Genomic DNA, 20,415 nt, shown 5'->3' on the forward strand with positions numbered 1-20,415 from the left:
ATTATTTAAGAAGCATATTCCAAAGTATTTATTCAGGGTGTCACTTATGTGCATAAAAGGGAAATATCTTAGTTAAAAAAAAACATGATAACATGTAATTTCCTATTCAGTAATATGAATGAACACTTGGGTGTCAGTGCAACATTTTCCCTTTCAGACTGGTTAATAAATGACTGCAATGCATCATTTGTTTCTGCCTTTCACACCATAATGTGTATGCACTTTCAAAGTACCATTATAATTCATTTGACATTTTTCTCATCCATAGAAAAAGTTGCAGCATTTTAATAATAACGCTGCTAAATTGCTAAGCATAATCAAGCCAGATCAGAGCATTTGAACTGACGTGGCAGAGCGTCATCGTGTGGGCGTTGCTTAGCATTGTCAACATCCTGATGACGTAACCAGTCTCTCCAAAATGGCGACAGTGGACCAGAGAGAGGGTAGGTGATGTTGTTTGGGGAAAATAATGCGGTATTACCATAAAACATATTGAAATGTGAACTTGTTGAAACAATAAGAATAACATAAGGATGAACTTTTCATTTGAAGAAATAAGAATGTGAAAATTAAATAAAAATGAAAGCTTGTCTTTACGATATTGGGTTGGTAGCCATTTAGGGCTAGCTAGCTAATGTTAGCTTCCCAAGTCATTTACATAGAATAAACAGGAAGCATTCTCAGTCTGTGCTAGCCGAACTGCTATTAAAGTTGGTGTTATATATTTGAAGGGTCTTGTTTACTTGTTGGGGTTGAACATCCACTCTTAGGGTGCTGTCAGTGCTAAAACAGTACCATCATGTAAGAGCTCATCAGCAGTGCTGGACAGTAACTAAGTACATCTACTCAAGTAATAATAATAATACATTTAATTTATATAGTGCTTCTCATCTGCCAAGACAAATCTCGGAGCGCAAGTATTGTACTTTACTTGAGTATTTCCATTTAGTGCTCCTACTATACTACATTGCAGATGCAAATGTTGCACTTTTTACTGCTAGTAACATTGTACATATAAAAACACATGACATGCTGATATGGTAAGATGCTACTAATCTACACAGTTTTTCAAGCATCAATGAATGATAATACAATGCCCATCAAATATAATACTGTAAAGTTAGTCTTGTGACAATATATCTAAATTACTACTTGGCTGCTCTTATTGTAGCAGGTCAGGGGGACCCAGAGAGTGAAGACGAGCTGTATGAGGTGGTGGACCTGACAGAATATGCCCGGCGGCACCAGTGGTGGTGCAGGGTGTTCGGCAGCAACTCCGGCCCGATTGCTGAGAAGTATTCTGTGACCACCCAGATCGCGATGGGAGGGGTGACTGGATGGTAAGGGATAAGGATCTATCTGCTCATGGCTGACATCTTTAACAACAAAGACTAAAGTAATGTCCACAAACCTGATTCATTATTGCTTGAGGAACTAGAACATTACTATGTCAAGATCTTCCAGCCAAGGATGCATGATCTACATCTCTTCCTCTCACACATCCAGGTGTGCTGGTTACCTCTTCCAGAGAGTCGGGAAGATAGCTGCCACTGCTGTTGGAGGAGGGTTCCTTCTCTTACAGGTTAGAGCCCGAGTAGTTACATCTCATAGAAAGTGCGTCATTTTTTACTAACATTCACATTTCCCCATTGTAAACTGAAGATGCCAGCTCTACGGCATGACGCTCAGCTGGTCTCCTCTCTGCAGCGGAAAGACTAGCATTGTGTGTCAGCTGGCTGTAGATGCACGCAGGCCATCTGGGCGCCTATTGCGTGTGCAAATAAAACTGTCTCTTTTTGCCGTTTTGCAAATAGACTTTTACTTTATTCTTAGAGCTCTTTTATTTTCAGTCTGATATGAACATTTATTTGAGTCAATTCTACAAATGAAATATTGTTCCCCTAAAATGTATTTAAAATATAAATACAGATCGCCAATCACAGTGGCTACGTGCAGGTGGACTGGAAGAAGGTGGAGAAGGATGTGAACAAAGCGAAGAAGCGCCTGAAGAAGAAAGCGAACAAAGCAGCGCCTGAAATAAACACTTTCATTGAGGAGGTAAAGGTACCTGTGACAAAGCTTGCTCTTTGTTTCCTGCTTTCTGCACATCTTTAAATGACTGACACTACTGTATGGCTCCATTTTAATAGAAAAAGAGCACCGAGCCACACACCAGAAATAACCTTATTTAGAGCTAAATGCATGTGTTGGTCCTGATTTTTGGTGGAGGCTCATTTCTTTATCTGCAAACCAGCACTGCCCTCTAGTGGTTTGTCAGCTATATTACACCTAGTAGCTGTGACACAGCAGACTGAAGAGAGATGGTAGATCAAACGTTTCGTATGTCTCCATGCTCAGTTTGTATTAAAGGCTGTTCCAAATGTAAGTTTTAAGCTTCACTTTACATTAATACTCTCATTCTAAATACTGTTAACTCATGTTGTCTTTTCTCCTGCACAGGCCTCAGATTTTATAAAAAGGAACATCGTTTTGTCCAGCGGGTTCGTCGGGGGCTTCTTTCTGGGTTTGGCCTCCTAAAGCTAAACAGCCTCCACTTCCTGTGAATCATCTCTACATAGGTCAATATACTCTCCATTGTTTACCTCAGCTTTATGTGCATTGATTCACATTTTAACAAACTGAACAGGGGGGGGTTAAGTTGAACATTAAAGCATGATCTGTTGTATTCATTGTGTTACATTGTTCTCCTCCCCATGAATCAATCATAGCTAATTATTTCTGGACTGTGAGCACAGTTTGAGGTGCGTTAAGTTGGGATTGGAATGGACTATACTGTGAACACTTTCTTCTTTAAGGAATATTTGCCCAACAATGCTTTTTTCAACACTAATCTGGATTGTCCGTCCCCTCATGCATTCGCCTGGTGGACGCTGATTTCATATTGTTATAAATTAGCATGCATGGGCGCCACTGTAAATACATAACCAAAGGTGAATATTATATAAACAACATGGGAAGACAGCAGAGTGGGAAGTTAACACCATCCCCCAGTCTGGTGCTTTTTTCTGTCACTGCGAAATGTGCCATATGGCTGTGGGAGTTTAAAAAAGAAATAAAAGTTTCCACTCAGAGAAAGAGTTATGAATATACAACACATCTCATGAGGGGTAAATCCAATGTCTGTGAGTGTTCCTACACTGACAATCTTTTGTTCCCATAATCCTTAGCTCCACAATGCCCCATAATGACACGATGAGCATCCGCTGCACCCTAATTACACACCAAACAGTCCTGTCATTAAGGAGCGGCGACTTCTGACTCCCGCGCACAGCCCCTCGCTTTTGTCAGTGTGCATTTATTAGTGTCAGTGTCGCAGTTACAGAAAGAGACCGTGCAGTCGTGCGTGTTCACATTATCTAGATAGGACGCTAGAACATTGCTTTAATTAGTAGATGGACTGAAAATGAACCTTAAGTTCACAGATCTTAAAAAAAAGATTTAAAAAAAAAGGTATTGAATGATTCTAATAATCAGGTATCCATTTGTACTAAAATGTATCAATATTTCTTAAAAATATCTAGACAGATTATTGAAACCCTGAATATCAACTGTACAAGTAAAACACTGTTAGCCAGTAATAATACACAAATAAAAACATTCTCTACAGCCACATAGATGTAACATATCATGCACCAGTCAAACCTGCTTTTTAAGTTTTATTTACACTTAGAAAATGACACATTTATACAAACAATGGGACACGAATATATACGGTTTGGCATTTACAAAAGGAGAAGAACCTACATGTTTGCAGCAGAATAGACAACATGGTAAACAAGGAACACGTTATCTCAATACTCAAATCATAATTATGAGAACGAGATTTCCTCAATTGAAGATTTTCTATTTGGAAAATAGTTATTTTACTACGAAAAAAGATGGTTGGCTGATCTCTGTATTTAAAAAAGGTGCACATTCAAGCAGTTTTTTGGGAGGAAGAATGTGTTCTGTGACATGCTGCTATTGCGTCTTGACCGTGTCACTCAGATGGGCATTTTGAGGAGAGCGCACTCTGTCAGAAGCATCAGCGTGGTGATCATGTATTTGCTGTTGGAGAACTGTAACAGAAAGGAACAAATATTAGTATGATTACATTTACTGTGTTACTGAAAAACAGCCGTTTCTGTTCTGTCCGATGGTACCTTGATCCTTCCGCTGCTCTTGGCTGATCCCAGAGCTGTGGAGACCTCGTTCAGCCTGCCCGCAGAGAGATCCAGTCTGAAATGCCTGAAGAAGTGTCCCTTCAGCCCCTGCATGAAGCTCATCACCTCCTCAATGTCAATACTGTTCTCCCCCTCCTCCCCCGCTGTATTCTCCTTCCTCACACTGCTCCACAGCTGCCAGGCGTCTTCAGCGTCCACCGTGTATGTGACCTGCAGCTGAGGCTCTACTGGAAGAGTCCAGATCATTTTGAGCTGCCGGATGCTGGACTCTTGTTGGCAGTTAGTCCATAAAGCCATCAGCCACTGGAGGCTCGTGTGGCTGATTTCCAGAGGGCCAAAGCAGCAGTCGAAGGATTGCTGGAACCAGGATTTGACCAAAGGGGTGAGACCCCCGGCCTCGCTGCTGCAGAAGAGCGGCAGGCAGACGAAGTCCTTAGGGAGGGAGCGCAGGTACTCCAGGTTTCCGTTGATGCAGGTTAGCCAGCCGCTCCAGACTGGCCTCTGTGGCTCGTCCTGCCTGGCAAACAAGGGCTTTGAGTGGATCTGTGGGGGGACAATGATCCGTTAGAAACAGCACAAAGCATACAACGTAAATAAATACAATGTGGGTCCATTTAAAATAAATAAAATAGACCCTGTTTTGCTCCTTTTCAGGTTCATATTAGTGTTTTGTGCCACTACTACATGTGATTATTAAATGAATGATGTGGAATATACTGCCCCATGTGTAATTTGTATGCGAAGGTGCATTTCTATACCTGAATGAGGACGGTGAGAGCATCATCAGCTGACTCAGTCATGTCCTGCACCAGAGCGAAGGAGACTCTGAAGGGGTTCTGTGTTCCCTCCACATCCACCGCCATACCTTGCAGCTTCTCTGCAGCAATAAACGCAGACAGCTGCCTGGAGTAGCTCTTCAGCTGGGTGTGCCTGAACTGATAGAGAGGAGTAACATACGACAGCTTCCACTCAGTCTTGACCAGTAAGGTCAGCTGCTCCTTCGTAACCTTTTCCTTGACAGGGAAAGGAAAAAGAAGGTGAGCATCCTGTGTCACATTGTTATTAATTGCATGTTTGATGGATTGAAAACATGGAGAACAATAGCCTGGGCTGACTCACATTGATTTTGTCAGACTTTGGAGCCTTTCTGCTGGTGCTGAGCCTCCGTCCTGTCAATCCTGGAGAGAAGGCGAGGCGGGAAGCGGCCCCTATGCCGCTGCGGTACGACAACCGGTAGCTCTTGCTTTTACTCCTCCTCTGAACTGCTACACTGTTGAGGGGAGTCCTCGTCACACTGAAAACCACAGACAGTTCATCACATCAGCTTCACCTGGTGTTATTGTGCCTGTTAGTTATACAGATAGTCTTTTTAAAAGAATCAAAGTTGTGCTACAAGAATCCCTTTCTATATGTAAAGTTGTACTAGTGAGCATGTTCTCTTATGTTCTGTAAACCTATATAATGAAATAACACCCTTGTATAGCCACGTGTCAATCCCACAATCAGGATAGTCAAAAGAGCGTGGGTAGATATTACCACCAAAGTAGCAACAGACAACAAAGGTAACATAAATACCCCAGTGGCTTTAGTCCTGGGTCTTTAAGCTGACGACCATAGTGAGTCATAGAGAATTAGGACAGTATTTTTGGGCATATTATACATGCCGAATTGAAAAGTGGAAGCAAAGGAATTAGAAAATATTTTTTATATAGTTTGAACAAATTGGTATCTGGATTAAAAGGCAAGAAAACATTAAATGGTGGATGATTGTATGTAACTCGGTGTTACATTCTCTTCATACGGAAGTGAACGGCAGCTATCGGTGCTAAAAGAGTCGTTATTTACGGCGGATTAAAGTGCGATGTATTTGATGTTTCAAAAGAATACATAATTAAAAGAAAACGTTTTTCTAGCAAGAAATGCATTAGAGTTGTACCTGTTATGATGTCGCTCCATGTCTGGCGTTTCGACAGCAGCAGACAGAAACCGGAAGCAAATTTAAATGTCGCGCTTTCCCAGCAGTCTCATGGATGTATAAGAGCAGTCTGCGCTGTTAGAATCAGCCAATCAGAGCAACCCAAACAGGAAGTGGGTTTTTGTTGTTTTCCAAACGAGCATTTTCAAAGTAAAACTAATATAAGACATGACATAAACGTTGAAGGTTTGTGTTCAGAGATGACTTCTGAAATTAAGTTGAAGAAAAAGCATGATTGGATCAGCTAAGCGCCTCCTGAATCCTCACGTCCATCCTACAGAGGGGAACACACATCTGACCCTGGCTAACAGTCACAACATCAGTGCGATTTGTGGTCTCATTTTCAGACACAATTGACATTTCGTGGGTGTTGATCTCGGAGGGCTGTTTGTACGAATAATACATATCACTCTGTGCTCTTACAGCTGCAGAGCTCTCAAGTCTCACGCATTTGGCGTGAGACACACGCATTTCACTCCATTCACACGCTCACACGCCACACCTTGTATTTCTCACGCAGAGATTTCCTTCCAGGGTACCGCCCACCAAGTTATGCCGCAATTTTGTAAACAAACTAGGCTTGTTTGAGACGCGTGCACTCCACCCGTTGACATTCACGATACAGAGGGCTTCATACCCCACTAGCACCCCCCCCCCCCGTTGACATTCGCGATACAGAGGGCTTCATACTCCACTAGCTCCCCCACCCCCCCCCCCCCCCCCCCCCCCCACCCTCCGGTACAGAGGGCTTCATGGGAAATTTGAGTGGAGCCAGAAGTTGGAGTACCAAAATCTCACTCTGAACTCTGTTCAAAACTTGAGAGCCCTGCAGCTGTAATATCTGAATTATGAGATATTAATATGAAACCAGTTTCCCCATCTCAGTGAGGTGTTAAGGAAATTGTGCAATCAAATGTGTTAACATTCCTAACCTTAGTTTCTCTGATTAGGTCATCTCTCTGGGAGTGAACCTTAAAGTATAGTGTTCAACAGACGTGTTTAGGGGCTGAGGTTTTGCATACTGTGTCTGAGGGGCCTCCCAAAATGTTGTTGTAATGTAAATCTGCTTTGATGTCCTCTTATAAAGAGAGCCTGTTTTACCCAGAACAGGACATACTCCGTTAGAGGGGATTTCATACTTGCAAGTATAAAGCAGATTTTAAAGCTGCTACGACAGAGGAATCACACTGGTTTCAAGTTGCTCTGAGTGGATGCGCAAGTGATTTTATTGCAATATAAATGTATACTGTGACCTCTTTTTGCCACTGAATCCAGATGTTTTGTATAGTATGTCTAAAAAAAAAAAAAGACAGTTGGCAACAAAGCTACATATGTACATGAGAATCTCCACTCTTGTATATTCAACCCCTTCATTCGGGGCCTAAAAATCACTGCACCTCACAAGAATCCACCTCTCAACCTTCTGTCTTCTAGATCATCACGTATTTCTCTAAGCTATATAATCTGAGATGCTATGAGTTTGTTTTATCGAGCTTTTAATTGTGTATTTGGGTGGTTTGACCTAAAAAAAAAAACACTGCACCTTGTATAGAAGTGGGTCTGTAGGTTTCTTCCAATGTGGACTGTCCCCCCTATCTAAAAGATGAGTACCGGACATAAGGGGGGACCCGTATCTGAAAAAAGTAAGTAACAATAAAATAGTGCCAAGATGATGTTAATGTGAGAACATATTTTTATTCCATTTCCATCAAATAATAACTACATTACTGTAAAGCTAAAATATAATGTAACATCTACACAAACAGTGATGACAGTAATTCCTCTGAGATCATATTACAGCTTCACACCTAACAGCAAAACAAGCGCCTCATTAGCAGAAGGTTTATAATGTTTACCTGTATAAACTGTATCTTAACACCTCCAAACCACGAGACACAAGTCTAATATGAGGTGTTCAAAAACAAACGGTAATGATGAAAACAGGTAAACAAGTCACAAAGAGACTCTTCGCATACTTTAAAGTTTTTCCATGCATTGTTGCTTTCTGCCTTAATGCCATAGAAGAAGAGTTTACGTATTGTTGCTTGAATATTAAGCTGCTAAGAATAAGTTTACTGTAGATATGAGTATTTACAATACAACTCCGCTTCCAAACATCCAAACGTTCCCTTTAAAATAAGTCTTCGGCCTTTTTTAACAATCATTTGAGGAAATTGTCTTTACACATACATTACAGGGCGACCAATTTATTCTCTAACTATGCTGTGTTGTTAGGCTGGCTACAAACGTATTGGCTTATAAGATGATACAATAATCGTTTTGAGAAATGGTCCTAGTTTCTGCAATTATTAATCAAAATCAATGGAGACATTGACAGATCCCAGATTTAAAAAATCCCCCCCTCCCCCCCTGATAAATACTGCATTCAAGGACTTCTATTCTAATCTGTACTGCTCCCAATTTGATGGGGACGATCCAAGAATCAAGAGTTTTCTCGACTCTCTGCCCATTCCAACTATTCCCCCGGATTTGTCAAAGGCCCTGGAGGTACCTATAACACAAGCAGAAATAACCATAGCTATATCCTCAATGCAATCTGGAAAGTCCCCCGGACCAGATGGGTTTCCCTCCGAATTTTTTAAAAAGTTTTCCACGCTTCTCTCGCCATACTTGACAACCGTTCTGGCCGAATCCTCTCAGCTAGGCTCGCTCCCCCCGTCTCTCAACAAGGCAATAATTACTCTTATATCTAAAAAAGGGAAAGACCCTACTGAATGTGCCTCTTACAGGCCTATCTCATTGCTGAACACAGATGCTAAAATCTTAGCCAAGGTTCTGGCTCGCAGATTGGAAGGTGTCATTCCACTAATAATATCATCCGATCAGACTGGCTTTATGAAAAACCGCTACTCCTTCTTCAATGTCAGGCGTCTCTTTAATATAATATATTCACCAACTGGAAACGTCCCAGAATGTGTTGTGGCTTTGGATGCGGAAAAGGCGTTTGATAGGGTCGAATGGAGCTATTTATTTACAGTTTTAGAGAAGTTTGGCTTTGGGTCATCACTTATATCTTTGGTTAATCTATGATATGCTTCTCCCACCGCCGCAGTCCAAACAAACGGTACACGCTCGCAACCTTTTGCCCTGGGCCGCGGAACACGCCAAGGTTGCCCATTGAGTCCAATCCTTTTTAATTTGGCTATTGAACCGCTAGCGATTGCTCTCCGCAAAAGTGCAGACGTTGCCGGTATCTCAAGGGGGGGCTCGGTGCATGAGGTGTCTTTGTATGCAGATGACCTTTTGCTATATATTTCAAACCCAACAACCTCTCTGCCAGCAGCAGTATCTCTGCTAGAGCAGTTCGGTTCCATATCTGGTTACAAGCTAAATTTAAACAAAAGTATTCTGTTTCCAATCAATAGTGAAGCACTCCACTTAGACTACAAAGACTCACCATTTAAACTTGAACGTGAGCAGTTTATTTATCTTGGAGTGACAGTTACACGAAAATGTAAAGATCTGTTTAAGGAAAATTTCATGACCCTATTCGGCCAGGTGAAAACGTTGCTACAGCAGTGGTCTCCTCTCACAATGTCCCTTGCCGGACGTATAAACTCCATCAAAATGAGTATACTCCCGAAATTCACATATCTATTCCAGATGGTGCCAGTGTTCATCCCCAAATCCTTCTTTGTTTCCTTAGATTCCGTTTTCTCCTCGTAGCCTATATATGGCAAAACAAGAAACCGCGAGCTAATAAACTACTACTGCAACGACTCAGGAGGGATGGGGGCATGGGCCTCCCGAACACTCGCCATTATTACTGGGCTGCTAATATTCGCTGCCTCACCTTCTGGCGCCACTTCTACCTTCAACCCAACAGGCCAGCGTGGACATCCTTGGAACTGGAGTCTTGTGGTGATGTCTCACTCCCAGCACTCCTTGGGTCACCACTCAGTCAATTCTCGTCTAAGTCGATAGCTAATCCAGTTGTTCGGCATACCCTGAAAGTGTGGGTCCAGTTTAGGAGATCTTTTGGTCACAAGGATTTCTCACTTCTGAGCCCTGTGGCTTCCAACCATTTTTTCGTTCCATCGAGACATGACTCCACCTTTCAGGGCTGGCACGGGAAGGGTATCAGTCAATTTAAGGATATGTTTACAAATGGTAATTTCATGTCTTTCGACCAACTTTCAGAGAAATACAATCTACCTAAGACACATTTATTTCGATATCTACAGGCTAGGCACTATGTGCGGTCTATCTTGCCGTGTTTTCCTAAGGAACCGGATAGTAACCCTGTTGATATGTTCCTCTCCTTTAACCCAATGTCTCCAAAGGCTATGTCAACCCTATACAGAAACATCTCCACGTTGATTCAGGCACCCTTGGTCAGTATTAAGCTGGCTTGGGAACATGACCTGGGGCAGTCCCTGGAGGATGACTTATGGGACAAAATCCTCACATCAATCCATAAATCTTCACTCTGTGCAAGACACTGCCTTATACAGTTTAAGATAGTACATAGGGTGCATTTCTCAAAGGCTAAATTGTCCAGCTTCTTCCCAGATGTGAACCCTACTTGCGATAAATGTAAAATCAATGTTGCTACCCTCTTTCATATGTACTGGCTATGCCCCCGCCTACAGGAATTCTGGGGAGACGTTTTCCTTACCTTGTCCAACATCCTAAATCAAAAACTAGACCCGGACCCCCTGGTAGCTATGTTTGGTACAATCACTGTAGGTGTTCTGCACTTGACACCCTCAGAACGCCGCATGGTTTCCTTTTCCTTGCTTCTGGCCAGACGTGCAGTTCTACTTAAATGGAAGGACGCTGCCCCGCCCACGTGCAACCAATGGCTTCGGGACATAATGTCCTGCCTTAACTTAGAAAAGCTGCGCTTCTCAATCAGAGGCTCTGATGAGAAATTCTGTAAGACCTGGGGTCCCTTTTTGGCTTACTTTAATAAGACCAAAGCAACTTGATGTGGTTACTTGGCCCTTGACATGAAAACAGTGTGACTATTCTAATATACAATAACATATAGTAATTATATTCTCTACTCTGGACAATGTGCTATATAATTAGTTTGATCATCCACTGAAACGGGGAGGGATGGGGAGGGATGGGGAGGGAGGTAGGGGCCACCTCCGGCATAATTATTTGCTCACAATACTTTGCTGATGGTGTTTTCTTTTGTGCTGTTTTTTGTGCTGTTTTTTTCTATAAAATGTCTTCACTTTTTGTATGTAATACTACATGTTTGCACAACTCACTGCATTGTGATACTGTTTTGGCCCATCTGTGGGATTTCTGTGTTGAACAAGAAAATTAATAAAAATATTTTGAAAAGAAAAGAAAAAATCCCCCTACTATTAAGCAAACAGGAACTAATGAAATGAACATTCATCATATGAAAGTCAATTAGGATTTGGTAGTTCTTATCAAAAAGGGTACACGTTTTCCCTCTGATTCTAATGAGCAAGACACCCAAGACCCTTTATGAATAACCAGAGGTGGAAGAAGAACTTAGATATTGTATTTAAGTAAAAGTACCGGAGTGTAGGAATACCCTTTTGCAAGTAAAATTCCATTCAATCAAAATGTTATTCAAGTAAAGCACAGTAAAGTATTAGCATCAAAATACACTTAAAGTACGGGAAGTACTTATTATGCAGATTGGCTCATTTTGTAATGATTTATGATATGTTTTATAATGATTGATCATGAAAGTGTTCTCAAAGCTGGTAAAGGTGCAGCTAGTTTGAATGACTTTGTATACTGTGTATACTTATATACTTGTGAGTTTACTCCAGGTGGAACTAAAGTCTGATTTAAGAGTTGATTATATTTCAAATTATTAATCCAGATCTGCAAAGTATTAAATAAATGTAGTGGAGTAAAAGTTCTCTATTTACCTCTGAATTGTATTACAGTAGAATTACAAAGTACCAAAACATTGTACTTAAGTACAGTACTTGACTAAATGTATTGTAATGTACTGTGATCCATCGAAACCAATGTTAACACATCAGAAATATACCTAGAATTTAGCATAAAGAAAATCATTCAATGTTAATTTATAATTTGACTGCAGTATTGGACATGGACACTTGTCTTGTAAATCACATGTCAAACTTAAAAGTGGGATGTATCTTTATTTCAAAGCTTCGTGGTGTAGTACATTATTTTTTTTGTACTTATTTAACTTCACATTTGTAATTTGACCATGTATTAAATGAATGTAACTGTGTAAGATATTCTAGTTGTGATTTTATGTATGTCCTCTTTCGTTTTTGAATGGGTTGTATCTCCTTGGTGGTCTTCTGCCCTATTGTCTTTATCATTTTTTGGTTAAGGATGAAAATAAAAAAAGGGAGGGTGATAAAGATGAAGAATATTTTGAGGTTCAGAAGTGACATCATCTCTTAGCAAAATGGGAGGGTGATGCTGAAGAAGGATAAATGAACTGTCCTGTAGAGAGTTTTACAATTTCCTCCCTCTCTCCTCCCTGATGGACAGCAGCCAGGCTTCTCCGCTCTGCTTCCCCAACCTCAACTCCTCCTGCAGGCGCCTGCCTCCCCCCCGCTCTGAGTCCGCTCTGCTCTACACCCTGCTGGCCTTCGTCTCTCTGCTCACAGTGACCCTCAACCTGCTCGTCATCATCTCCATCTCCCACTTCCGGCAGCTGCACACCCCCACCAACAGCCTGCTGCTGTCCCTGGCCGTGTCCGACCTGGTGGTGGGGGCGCTTGTGATGCCCATCGAGGGCCTGCGCTACATGGAGACGTGCTGGCTGCTGGGCCGGCTCATGTGCGCTCTGACTCCGTACGTTTCCTACTGCCTGCTCTCTGCCTCTGTGGGCAACATGGTGCTCATCTCCATCGACCGCTACCTGTCTATCTGTCAGCCGCTGCTCTACTCCTTTAAGATCACCCTGCCCAGAGCCAAAGCCTCAGTGTGTCTGTGCTGGGCCTGCTCCTTCCTCTACAACGGCTGCATTCTGATGGGACACTTAGGGCAGCCGGACAGGTTCCAAACCTGCCACGGAGAGTGTGTGGTGGTCATCAGCCACATTGAAGGAATTGTTGACCTGTTTGTCACGTGTGTTGGGCCCTGTACTGTCATGGTGGTTCTGTATATGAGGGTGTTTGTGGTTGCCATCTCTCAGGTGCGTGTGATCCGCTTGCAGACTGTCCCTGCAGCTCCCATCGCTAAGATATCAGAGATGAAGGCAGCTAGGACTCTGGGGATTGTGATAGCTGTGTTTCTGATGTGCTTCTGCCCGTATTACTACCCCTCTATAGCCGGCGAGGCCACGTCAAACCTCCTGTCGTACTTTGCTGTGTTGTCTTGGATCATGTTGTTGAACTCCTGTCTGAACCCTCTCATTTACGCTCTGTTCTACCCCTGGTTTAGAAAAGCTATCAAACTCATCTTCACCCTCAGAATACTGCAGCCTCACTCCCGGGACTTTAAAGTCTCTGTGCTTAGTCTTGTTACAGTTATGATTAGACATGCTGTTTGTATAACCCGTATGTGTGTGTGAGTTCTCACGCTCACTGTGTAGTCCTCCATGACAGCGTCAGTCACAAGCACCCTGCAGAAAAAACTTAATAACACATGAAAATGAATGAAGAATATAAAACAGACATGTCATGATTGAATTATGTTTAATCTCTATGGTTTGCATCGTATACATGTGTTGCTTGTGTCTTTACCAGCTCTCATTAACACTAAGAAACCAGAACAAATAATGCATATTGTGATGAAACTAAATATTTGAATGCTTTGCCAAAACATGCCATGTGTATGTGAGTGGTACATTATACGATAAATATATGTATTGACTATTAAATTACTATTTAAGTAGACTTATTAAAAATGTTTCTTAGTTCCTTAGTGGGTTTTATTTTGGCAAAATGTCTTCTTAAATATTTAAAGTCAGTATAAGTTATTCTCTTAAAAGACTATATAAAAATGCTATCACTGTGATTAAAATAGCTTTTATGTTTTGCTTTCTCTTAACTGTTGCTAAAAACATGATTGAGCTGTTTTAAATTCTGACATAACATATTTTTAATATGCTTTCAAATGAAAAACAAATATAAGCATGTCATTTTCATTGTCTGTCTTGCTACAATTCGGTTCACTCCTGCGAAAAAACATAAAAATAAAAGACAAATGCATTATTATTATTATTATGCACTTTACTTTGGTGTGTTATTCATAGACTTAATTAAGTAAGGGAGGCTTTCTCGTGTGTCTTTATGAATCATGCCTTCAAAATATAATAGATGAGAATATAGTTGTTAAATTGCATTTAATTCTGCAAAATATAAATAAAAGATCAACAATTATATATTTGACCTGTACCTGTTTACTAAGAGAGCAGTGCTTTAAGAGTTTATTCTAGTCATTCAGGTTTATCTGACCCTTAGCCAATAATGGGAGCTAAAATAAAAGTAATCTTATAGCCTGTCCTTTATTATTGATTTGAAAAACATCTTGAATTTTCAAGGGCGTTTACAAGCAAAGTGTTTTTCTATTTCTTTCCAGGAGACAAAATAACAAAATCTATTTAAAAGAAGACAAAACTCTCAATGATATTAATAAAAACACATAATGTTTGCCGGCATTTGTTTTACTTTAGTAAACTGTTATTATGTCATAATAATTCAAGTAGTTTATTTGGCTGCAGTGCTATCATCCGAACCAACAGGGGGCGAGGCTGACTTTTAACATCTGTTGAAAGCAATGGAGACGATCAGCATATTTTGGATATAACATGACTTTGAAGGCTACCATTTCTATCTAACTTTATACAGGACTTAATCGGTTTGATTTAAAACATGTTAGGGACATTATGTCGGACCGGCGGCGCTGTTTTTAAGGTAAACAAACTGTTTATAAAAGCCTTAAAGTCTCTCTGCGCAGACGAGTTGGCTAGATAGCTTAGCTAGCTGCTTGCTAACATTAGCCCATACCCTTACAATGTATTGGTTATGTCAACTGGTACCACCCATAGACTGTATATATAAAAGGTACCACCGAACATATAAGCTTCCTATATGTGCACTTGTATCATTAAACACAGTTCTTTATCCAGAACACAACCAGAAAAAGTTTACCTGCGGAAATGTTGTAAAATTAGCTGTGTCTGCATGCTTTTGTCCAGCTTGTAATGAGCGCAGGTGTGAACAGGTGCAGATATTATTGTTTTGATATGAATAAATTGTGTATCTAAACGTATCTCTTTTGTTTTGGTACTGCACTACTATGTGATATTTCCGCTTAATGGATGAACTAAATACATTTTAAGCTCCAGTATGAAGCATGAATGTTTCAAGAGAAAATTGAGCCACGCTTTTACGTGCAATACGTAATTATGAATAGATAGATAGATAGATAGATAGATAGATAGATAGATAGATACCCTGACCGTTTTTCCACAAACTAGACACTGTTTGTCTGTGAAATAGGGACATATGAACTGATTTATACATCACTACGTGTCTCCTATTCCTGCAGAACTCCCAGCAGTCTCTCCCCAGGCTGTGGGTGACTCTTTCCCAGCAAAGATGTGCTTCCCGATTACCAATGAACACCGTGGTGCTGTTTGTGCCGCAGCAGGAGGCCTGGGTGGTGCAGAGGATGGGCCGCTTTCACCGGATCTTAGAGCCGGTAATTATCGCCCTGTACACGAGGAGGCTATTACCACAAGGCACAATTTATCTATGTAAAGGTATACAAAATATAAGACTTATCATTTCCTGTCCTCTCTTCATAGGGACTCAACTTCCTCATTCCCGTTCTTGACAAAGTTCGTTATGTGCAAAGCCTGAAAGAGATTGTCATTGACATCCCCGAACAGTCGGCTGTATCTCTAGGTTAGTTTTCCTCCAAATTACAAAAACAATTGTGCTTATTAGTGGTTCAAATAAGCTATATACTGTGTGTTCTCTTTCTTTCGACAGATAATGTGACTCTACAAATTGACGGGGTCCTTTATCTGAGAATCTTGGATCCTTTGAAGGTATGCTTGTCATAATAAGCTAGAAACAAAAGAGCCGGGCAAAGGTGGGTGCTACCTGTGGGTTTTTAGCTATAATGGGGTAATTTAGGTTTAAATAATGGCAGATAATAATATAACAATTCTGAGAAACAGTTAAAAAACACATTTGCATTTCACAGTGTTCGACAATTAATTTGGGACTAAAGGTCTTTTCAAAGGTGAACACTGGTGTCATAATGGAATAGCTCTGTTAAGCCAGCAGGTGGTGCCAGTCAATTGGATCATGTGTGAAATGATCCACCACACTGAGGCCTTCTTCTCTCTGCAGGCTAGTTATGGTGTGGAGGATCCAGAGTACGCTGTGACTCAGCTCGCACAAACCACAATGCGCTCAGAACTGGGCAAACTCACGCTGGATAAAGTGTTCAGGGTAAGAAACATCTGCACATCTTACTAGCAACAAAATAATGATGCGCGTATTTACCTTTAACCTGCTTCTTCTCCAGGAAAGGGAGTCCCTGAATTCCAACATTGTGCGCTCCATCAACCAGGCGTCAGACGATTGGGGAATCCGCTGCCTGCGATATGAAATCAAAGATATACAAGTCCCACCTCGTATTAAAGACTCTATGCAGATGCAGGTAACACACACACACACACACACACACACACACACACACACACACACACACACACACACACACACACACACACACACACACACACACACACACACACACACACACACACACACACACACACACACACACACACACATCCCTTAAAAGTAATATATATATATATATATAAATATTGAGACAATTGAAGACTGTTTCTCAAGAGAGGTCCTTCAGGTTATGAGAATTAAACCAATTTTGTTTCTCAAATATTTGACTTCTTTCTCTGCGCATTGTTTCCTGTCCAGGTGGAAGCTGAGCGTAAGAAGAGAGCCACAGTGCTGGAGTCTGAGGGGATGCGGGAGTCGGGAATAAACGTCGCTGAGGGCCGCAAGCAAGCTCAGATCCTGGCATCAGAGGGGGAGAAGGCGGAGCAGATAAACAAGGCAGCCGGTGGGTGCATTTTACATTTGACTGAACAACTTGTTCAACTGGGATTTTCCATTGACCCGTGCACAAATCATGCCATCACAAATGTAATTGAAGGTCTTGTTAGTGTACGACTTAGGGGCCGTCATTACGGTAAATCCAGAAAGCATTTAATTGCATGCCTGCAGAATGTGTTGCACAAGGATCTGGTGACTCAGACTTTAAACAAATCAAACATGTGAGCACGTTTGGGAAGAAATGAGCAAGAGGAATGTTGTAAAATGAGGTTTAAAGCGCACTTAAAAATACAAAATGTACTTTTCTGTGTCTCTAGGTGAAGCCCAGGCTGTGTTAGCCAAGGCAGAAGCTAAATCCAAGGCCATCCGTCTTCTGTCTGACGCTCTGGCTGAACAGGTACAACAGGCTCTATCCTGCATTATTTGGAGAATGATATTCCCGGTATGTGCCAGTAACTTCATTTTGGTTTCGTCTGCTAACAGAACGGGAATGCCGCGGCCTCTCTGAGTGTGGCCGAGCAGTACGTCGCTGCTTTCTCCAACCTCGCCAAAAAATCCAACACTTTGCTGCTGCCCTCCAACGCCGGGAACATCAGTGGCATGGTCACGCAGGTATGAGGAACACAACGAATATACTAAATGTGTAATAATTTGTGCTACATAATTCATATTTGAATGATTTAAATGAGTGATTCCTGAATCCTAACTATTGTGTTTTTGCTACCGTTAGGCCATGACTATTTACAGCAAGCTGGCCAAACAGAGTCCACCAGCTGAGAGCATGAAGACAGACGAGCTTCCAGTTCAGTCACCACCAGCCCAATAGCTATGGACACAAAAAAGACTTCCACAATTCTGCACTGAAGCGTCCCCGCTGTGAGGACTCGCTCAGTGTCTGGTGCTCTATCTCCTGCAGGGCACAGGATGTCGCAGCGGAGAATAAACAAAATGTGGAGCAAGGACGACTGGGAGAAGAGAAACTGATTAAATGACATGTGTTGGCGTTAAAGGGACAGTTCACACATAATTCACCTCTCACCTGTATCATTAATCTACATTATTATGGTGTAAAACGAATGAGATTAGATAGCACCTAAAATAAGAGATATTGGTTTGTGGTGAACTGTCCCTTTAAATTGACATTTGCAGGCTGTTATATTATTTATAACTGAATAAATATTTCAAGGCATTTGGCACCTAGTCTTGTTTGTTGGAATATAATTGAATATGCTTTTGTTTTTGTGTTTTCTTTTTACTTCCTTTGATGTTTGCAACCCTTAAGAAATAAAGTAACTACACCTTAAGAACCTGTCGTTTTTTTAATATACAGAATAAATCATCACAGTGAAATCACTATTTGGGCAAATACTGTATTATCTGTATAAGTGAATAATGAAAATGGATATTAAAATTGCAACAGTAAGGTTTCTCAAGTTTTTATATTTATACGACATTTCAGATATAAAAGGTTTTATTATGATCATTTGGGAATGTATTGTTAATATGCGCTGGATCATATTAATAACTGTCATTCTACTTCAAAAATTCTGTTTTAAACCAAAGCTTTACGTCACAGAAATCAGTTTTGTTTAATTTAATTTCCTTTATTTGCTTGCTATTGAGTATTTTTACAGTGTAGTGCTAGTAATCTGACTTTAGTAAAGGACCTGAGTACTTCTTCCACCTCTTTATCGTGCTCTCATGATGAAATGGAGACAGCAATGAGAGGAATGTGGAATTTGGTTGTGCGGATTTCAACCCATAAAGCAAGCAGACACTTGCCGCTGCCGGGCGTGTGTGTGTGTGTGTGTGTGTGTGTGTGTGTGTGTGTGTGTGTGTGTGTGTGTGTGTGTGTGTGTGTGTGTGTGTGTGTGTGTGTGTGTGTGTGTGTGTGTGTGTGTGTGTGTGTGTGTGTGTCTTTAATCCCTGAAAAGGCCGGCAGTGACTGGCCCAAAAATCGGATGTTTTCTCACCCGAGCGTTTTCCCAGACACACCTCTTCCTCCTTCCGCCTGGTCGTCCTCCTGTCTGTCCATCTGTCTGCCCCATCATTTATTTCACAGTTGTCGGTAACTGCTTCACCCTGGGAAAAAACTAGATATTATAATTTAAAAATAAAGCTTCCTAACCTTGTTCTCCTCTTCATCCTGTAGGTCTAGAGGTGGAATAAGACTATACTTGAGTAAAAGGAGCAAAATAACTCTCCAAAAGTACAAAATATACTTAACTAGCTAAAGAAAAAGGACACGTAATGGCGTACTACTGTTCATGACACACATGCCAGCAGCCTCAGGGCGGTATAGTTAAGCAGGTATGTAAAGTTTGCCATTTTAAGCACCTTCAAACGGTAAAACCAGAGGGGGGGGAGAAGCCAGAGAAGAGGGGAAAAGGGGGAAGGAGGAAGACAACGATGCAGCTTGATGAAGTGGAAAGGAGGAAGAGGTGTTTGCAGCTGCAGGCGGGAAGGCAATTTCAAGGTTTTATGTCTGTCCTGCCGTTGAAAAAGAAACGCAGCCGACATAAAGCAGTGAGGGAGAGAGAGAGAGAGACAGCAAAGGTATTATCAGCTCATAAAAAGGCACTTAGAGCAACACACACATTCAACACGGCTGGCTGCTACCACACACACACACACATACACACACACACACACACACACACACACACACACACACACACACACACACACACACACACACACACACACACACACACTTTTAGAGGCAGCTGCTTCTGTTATGAGGAATAACTAAAACGTAAGGACAAAGAGATAAGAAGTCTGTGAGAAAGGGAAGATTGATTTCACAACTGAAACTCTCTCCAGTGAATTCAAAGAGGACATATCATGCTAATGTTCAGGTTCATATCAGTATGTAGTGTCTCTACTGTGACATGTCTCCATGCTTTAATGTTCAAAAAGCCCTTTATGCTTCTCATACTGCCTGTGCTGCAGCACCTCCTTTCACCCTCTGTCTGAAACCAGAGCCCTATCACATACTATGGGTTGGAGCGCTAGCCAATAGAAGCACAAGTGTTACATAGTCCTTATGTTCATAAAGTAAAGAAAGGGGTCCAACGGACGTGTTTCAGGCAGGTGGGGGGGACTTTTTTAAATATTTATTTTTTCCTTTTGTAACTCTCCCGCTGTGGGACGAATAAAGGACTTTCGATTATATTAAAAAATGAGAATGATGGCATAGGAAGTTTCTGCA

The 20,415-nt window shown here is 41.4% G+C and overlaps 4 protein-coding genes across 6 annotated transcripts; 3 read left to right on the top strand and 1 right to left on the bottom strand.

Moving 5' to 3' along the window:
- Positions 1 to 285: 285 nt before the first annotated feature.
- LOC307034290 (FUN14 domain-containing protein 1) lies at positions 286 to 2,686 on the top strand. Of its 2 annotated transcripts, none has more exons than XM_079673051.1 (5): positions 286 to 443; positions 1,172 to 1,340; positions 1,507 to 1,582; positions 1,930 to 2,064; positions 2,461 to 2,686. In XM_079673051.1, the coding sequence occupies exons 1-5, from the start codon at positions 419 to 421 to the stop codon at positions 2,536 to 2,538; spliced, it is 483 nt and encodes a 160-aa protein (XP_079529177.1). In that variant the 5' UTR covers positions 286 to 418; the 3' UTR covers positions 2,539 to 2,686. The 2 variants fall into 2 exon arrangements, with proteins under 2 accessions (XP_079529177.1, XP_079529178.1); XM_079673052.1 differs by having other exon boundaries at positions 1,930 to 2,058.
- Positions 2,687 to 3,664: 978 nt separating this feature from the next.
- On the bottom strand, positions 3,665 to 6,279 carry cenpl (centromere protein L). Of its 2 annotated transcripts, none has more exons than XM_079673046.1 (5): positions 6,121 to 6,279; positions 5,304 to 5,478; positions 4,943 to 5,191; positions 4,164 to 4,727; positions 3,665 to 4,079 (listed from the first exon to the last, which is right to left on the bottom strand). In XM_079673046.1, exons 1-5 carry the CDS (start codon positions 6,138 to 6,140, stop codon positions 4,005 to 4,007), a joined length of 1,083 nt encoding a protein of 360 aa, XP_079529172.1. In that variant the 5' UTR covers positions 6,141 to 6,279; the 3' UTR covers positions 3,665 to 4,004. The 2 variants fall into 2 exon arrangements, with proteins under 2 accessions (XP_079529172.1, XP_079529171.1); XM_079673045.1 differs by having other exon boundaries at positions 4,943 to 5,197; positions 6,121 to 6,278.
- A 2,273-nt stretch (positions 6,280 to 8,552) lies between these two features.
- Positions 8,553 to 13,719, top strand: LOC307034287 (trace amine-associated receptor 13c-like). Its single transcript, XM_079673048.1, has one exon. The coding sequence runs from the start codon at positions 12,641 to 12,643 to the stop codon at positions 13,673 to 13,675; it is 1,035 nt and encodes a 344-aa protein (XP_079529174.1). The 5' UTR covers positions 8,553 to 12,640; the 3' UTR covers positions 13,676 to 13,719.
- Positions 13,720 to 14,845: 1,126 nt separating this feature from the next.
- Positions 14,846 to 18,405, top strand: LOC307034286 (stomatin-like protein 2, mitochondrial). The gene is made up of 10 exons (XM_079673047.1): positions 14,846 to 15,020; positions 15,658 to 15,810; positions 15,917 to 16,016; positions 16,104 to 16,162; positions 16,470 to 16,571; positions 16,648 to 16,782; positions 17,067 to 17,211; positions 17,522 to 17,601; positions 17,688 to 17,816; positions 17,935 to 18,405. The coding sequence occupies exons 1-10, from the start codon at positions 14,979 to 14,981 to the stop codon at positions 18,028 to 18,030; spliced, it is 1,041 nt and encodes a 346-aa protein (XP_079529173.1). The 5' UTR covers positions 14,846 to 14,978; the 3' UTR covers positions 18,031 to 18,405.
- Positions 18,406 to 20,415: the final 2,010 nt, after the last annotated feature.

Source organism: Notothenia rossii (assembly GCF_949606895.1).
Source record: "Notothenia rossii genome assembly, chromosome: 3".
NCBI lineage: Eukaryota > Metazoa > Chordata > Actinopteri > Perciformes > Nototheniidae > Notothenia > Notothenia rossii.

Coding starts and splice junctions, on each gene's coding strand:
- LOC307034290 (XM_079673051.1), top strand. CDS start 419: ATGGCGACAGTGGACCAGAGAGAGG. Junction 1,341..1,506: donor ATGGGAGGGGTGACTGGATG/GTAAGGGATAAG, acceptor TCACACATCCAG/GTGTGCTGGTTACCTCTTCC. Junction 2,065..2,460: donor CTTTCATTGAGGAGGTAAAG/GTACCTGTGACA, acceptor TCTCCTGCACAG/GCCTCAGATTTTATAAAAAG.
- cenpl (XM_079673045.1), bottom strand. CDS start 6,140: ATGGAGCGACATCATAACAG. Junction 5,198..5,303: donor CAAAGTCTGACAAAATCAAT/GTGAGTCAGCCC, acceptor TTCCCTGTCAAG/GAAAAGGTTACGAAGGAGCA. Junction 4,080..4,163: donor AGAGCAGCGGAAGGATCAAG/GTACCATCGGAC, acceptor TTTCTGTTACAG/TTCTCCAACAGCAAATACAT.
- LOC307034287 (XM_079673048.1), top strand. CDS start 12,641: ATGGACAGCAGCCAGGCTTCTCCGCTCTGCTTCCCCAACCTCAACTCC.
- LOC307034286 (XM_079673047.1), top strand. CDS start 14,979: ATGTTAGGGACATTATGTCGGACCGGCGGCGCTGTTTTTAAG. Junction 16,572..16,647: donor CGCTGGATAAAGTGTTCAGG/GTAAGAAACATC, acceptor CTTCTTCTCCAG/GAAAGGGAGTCCCTGAATTC. Junction 17,212..17,521: donor GCAGATAAACAAGGCAGCCG/GTGGGTGCATTT, acceptor CTGTGTCTCTAG/GTGAAGCCCAGGCTGTGTTA.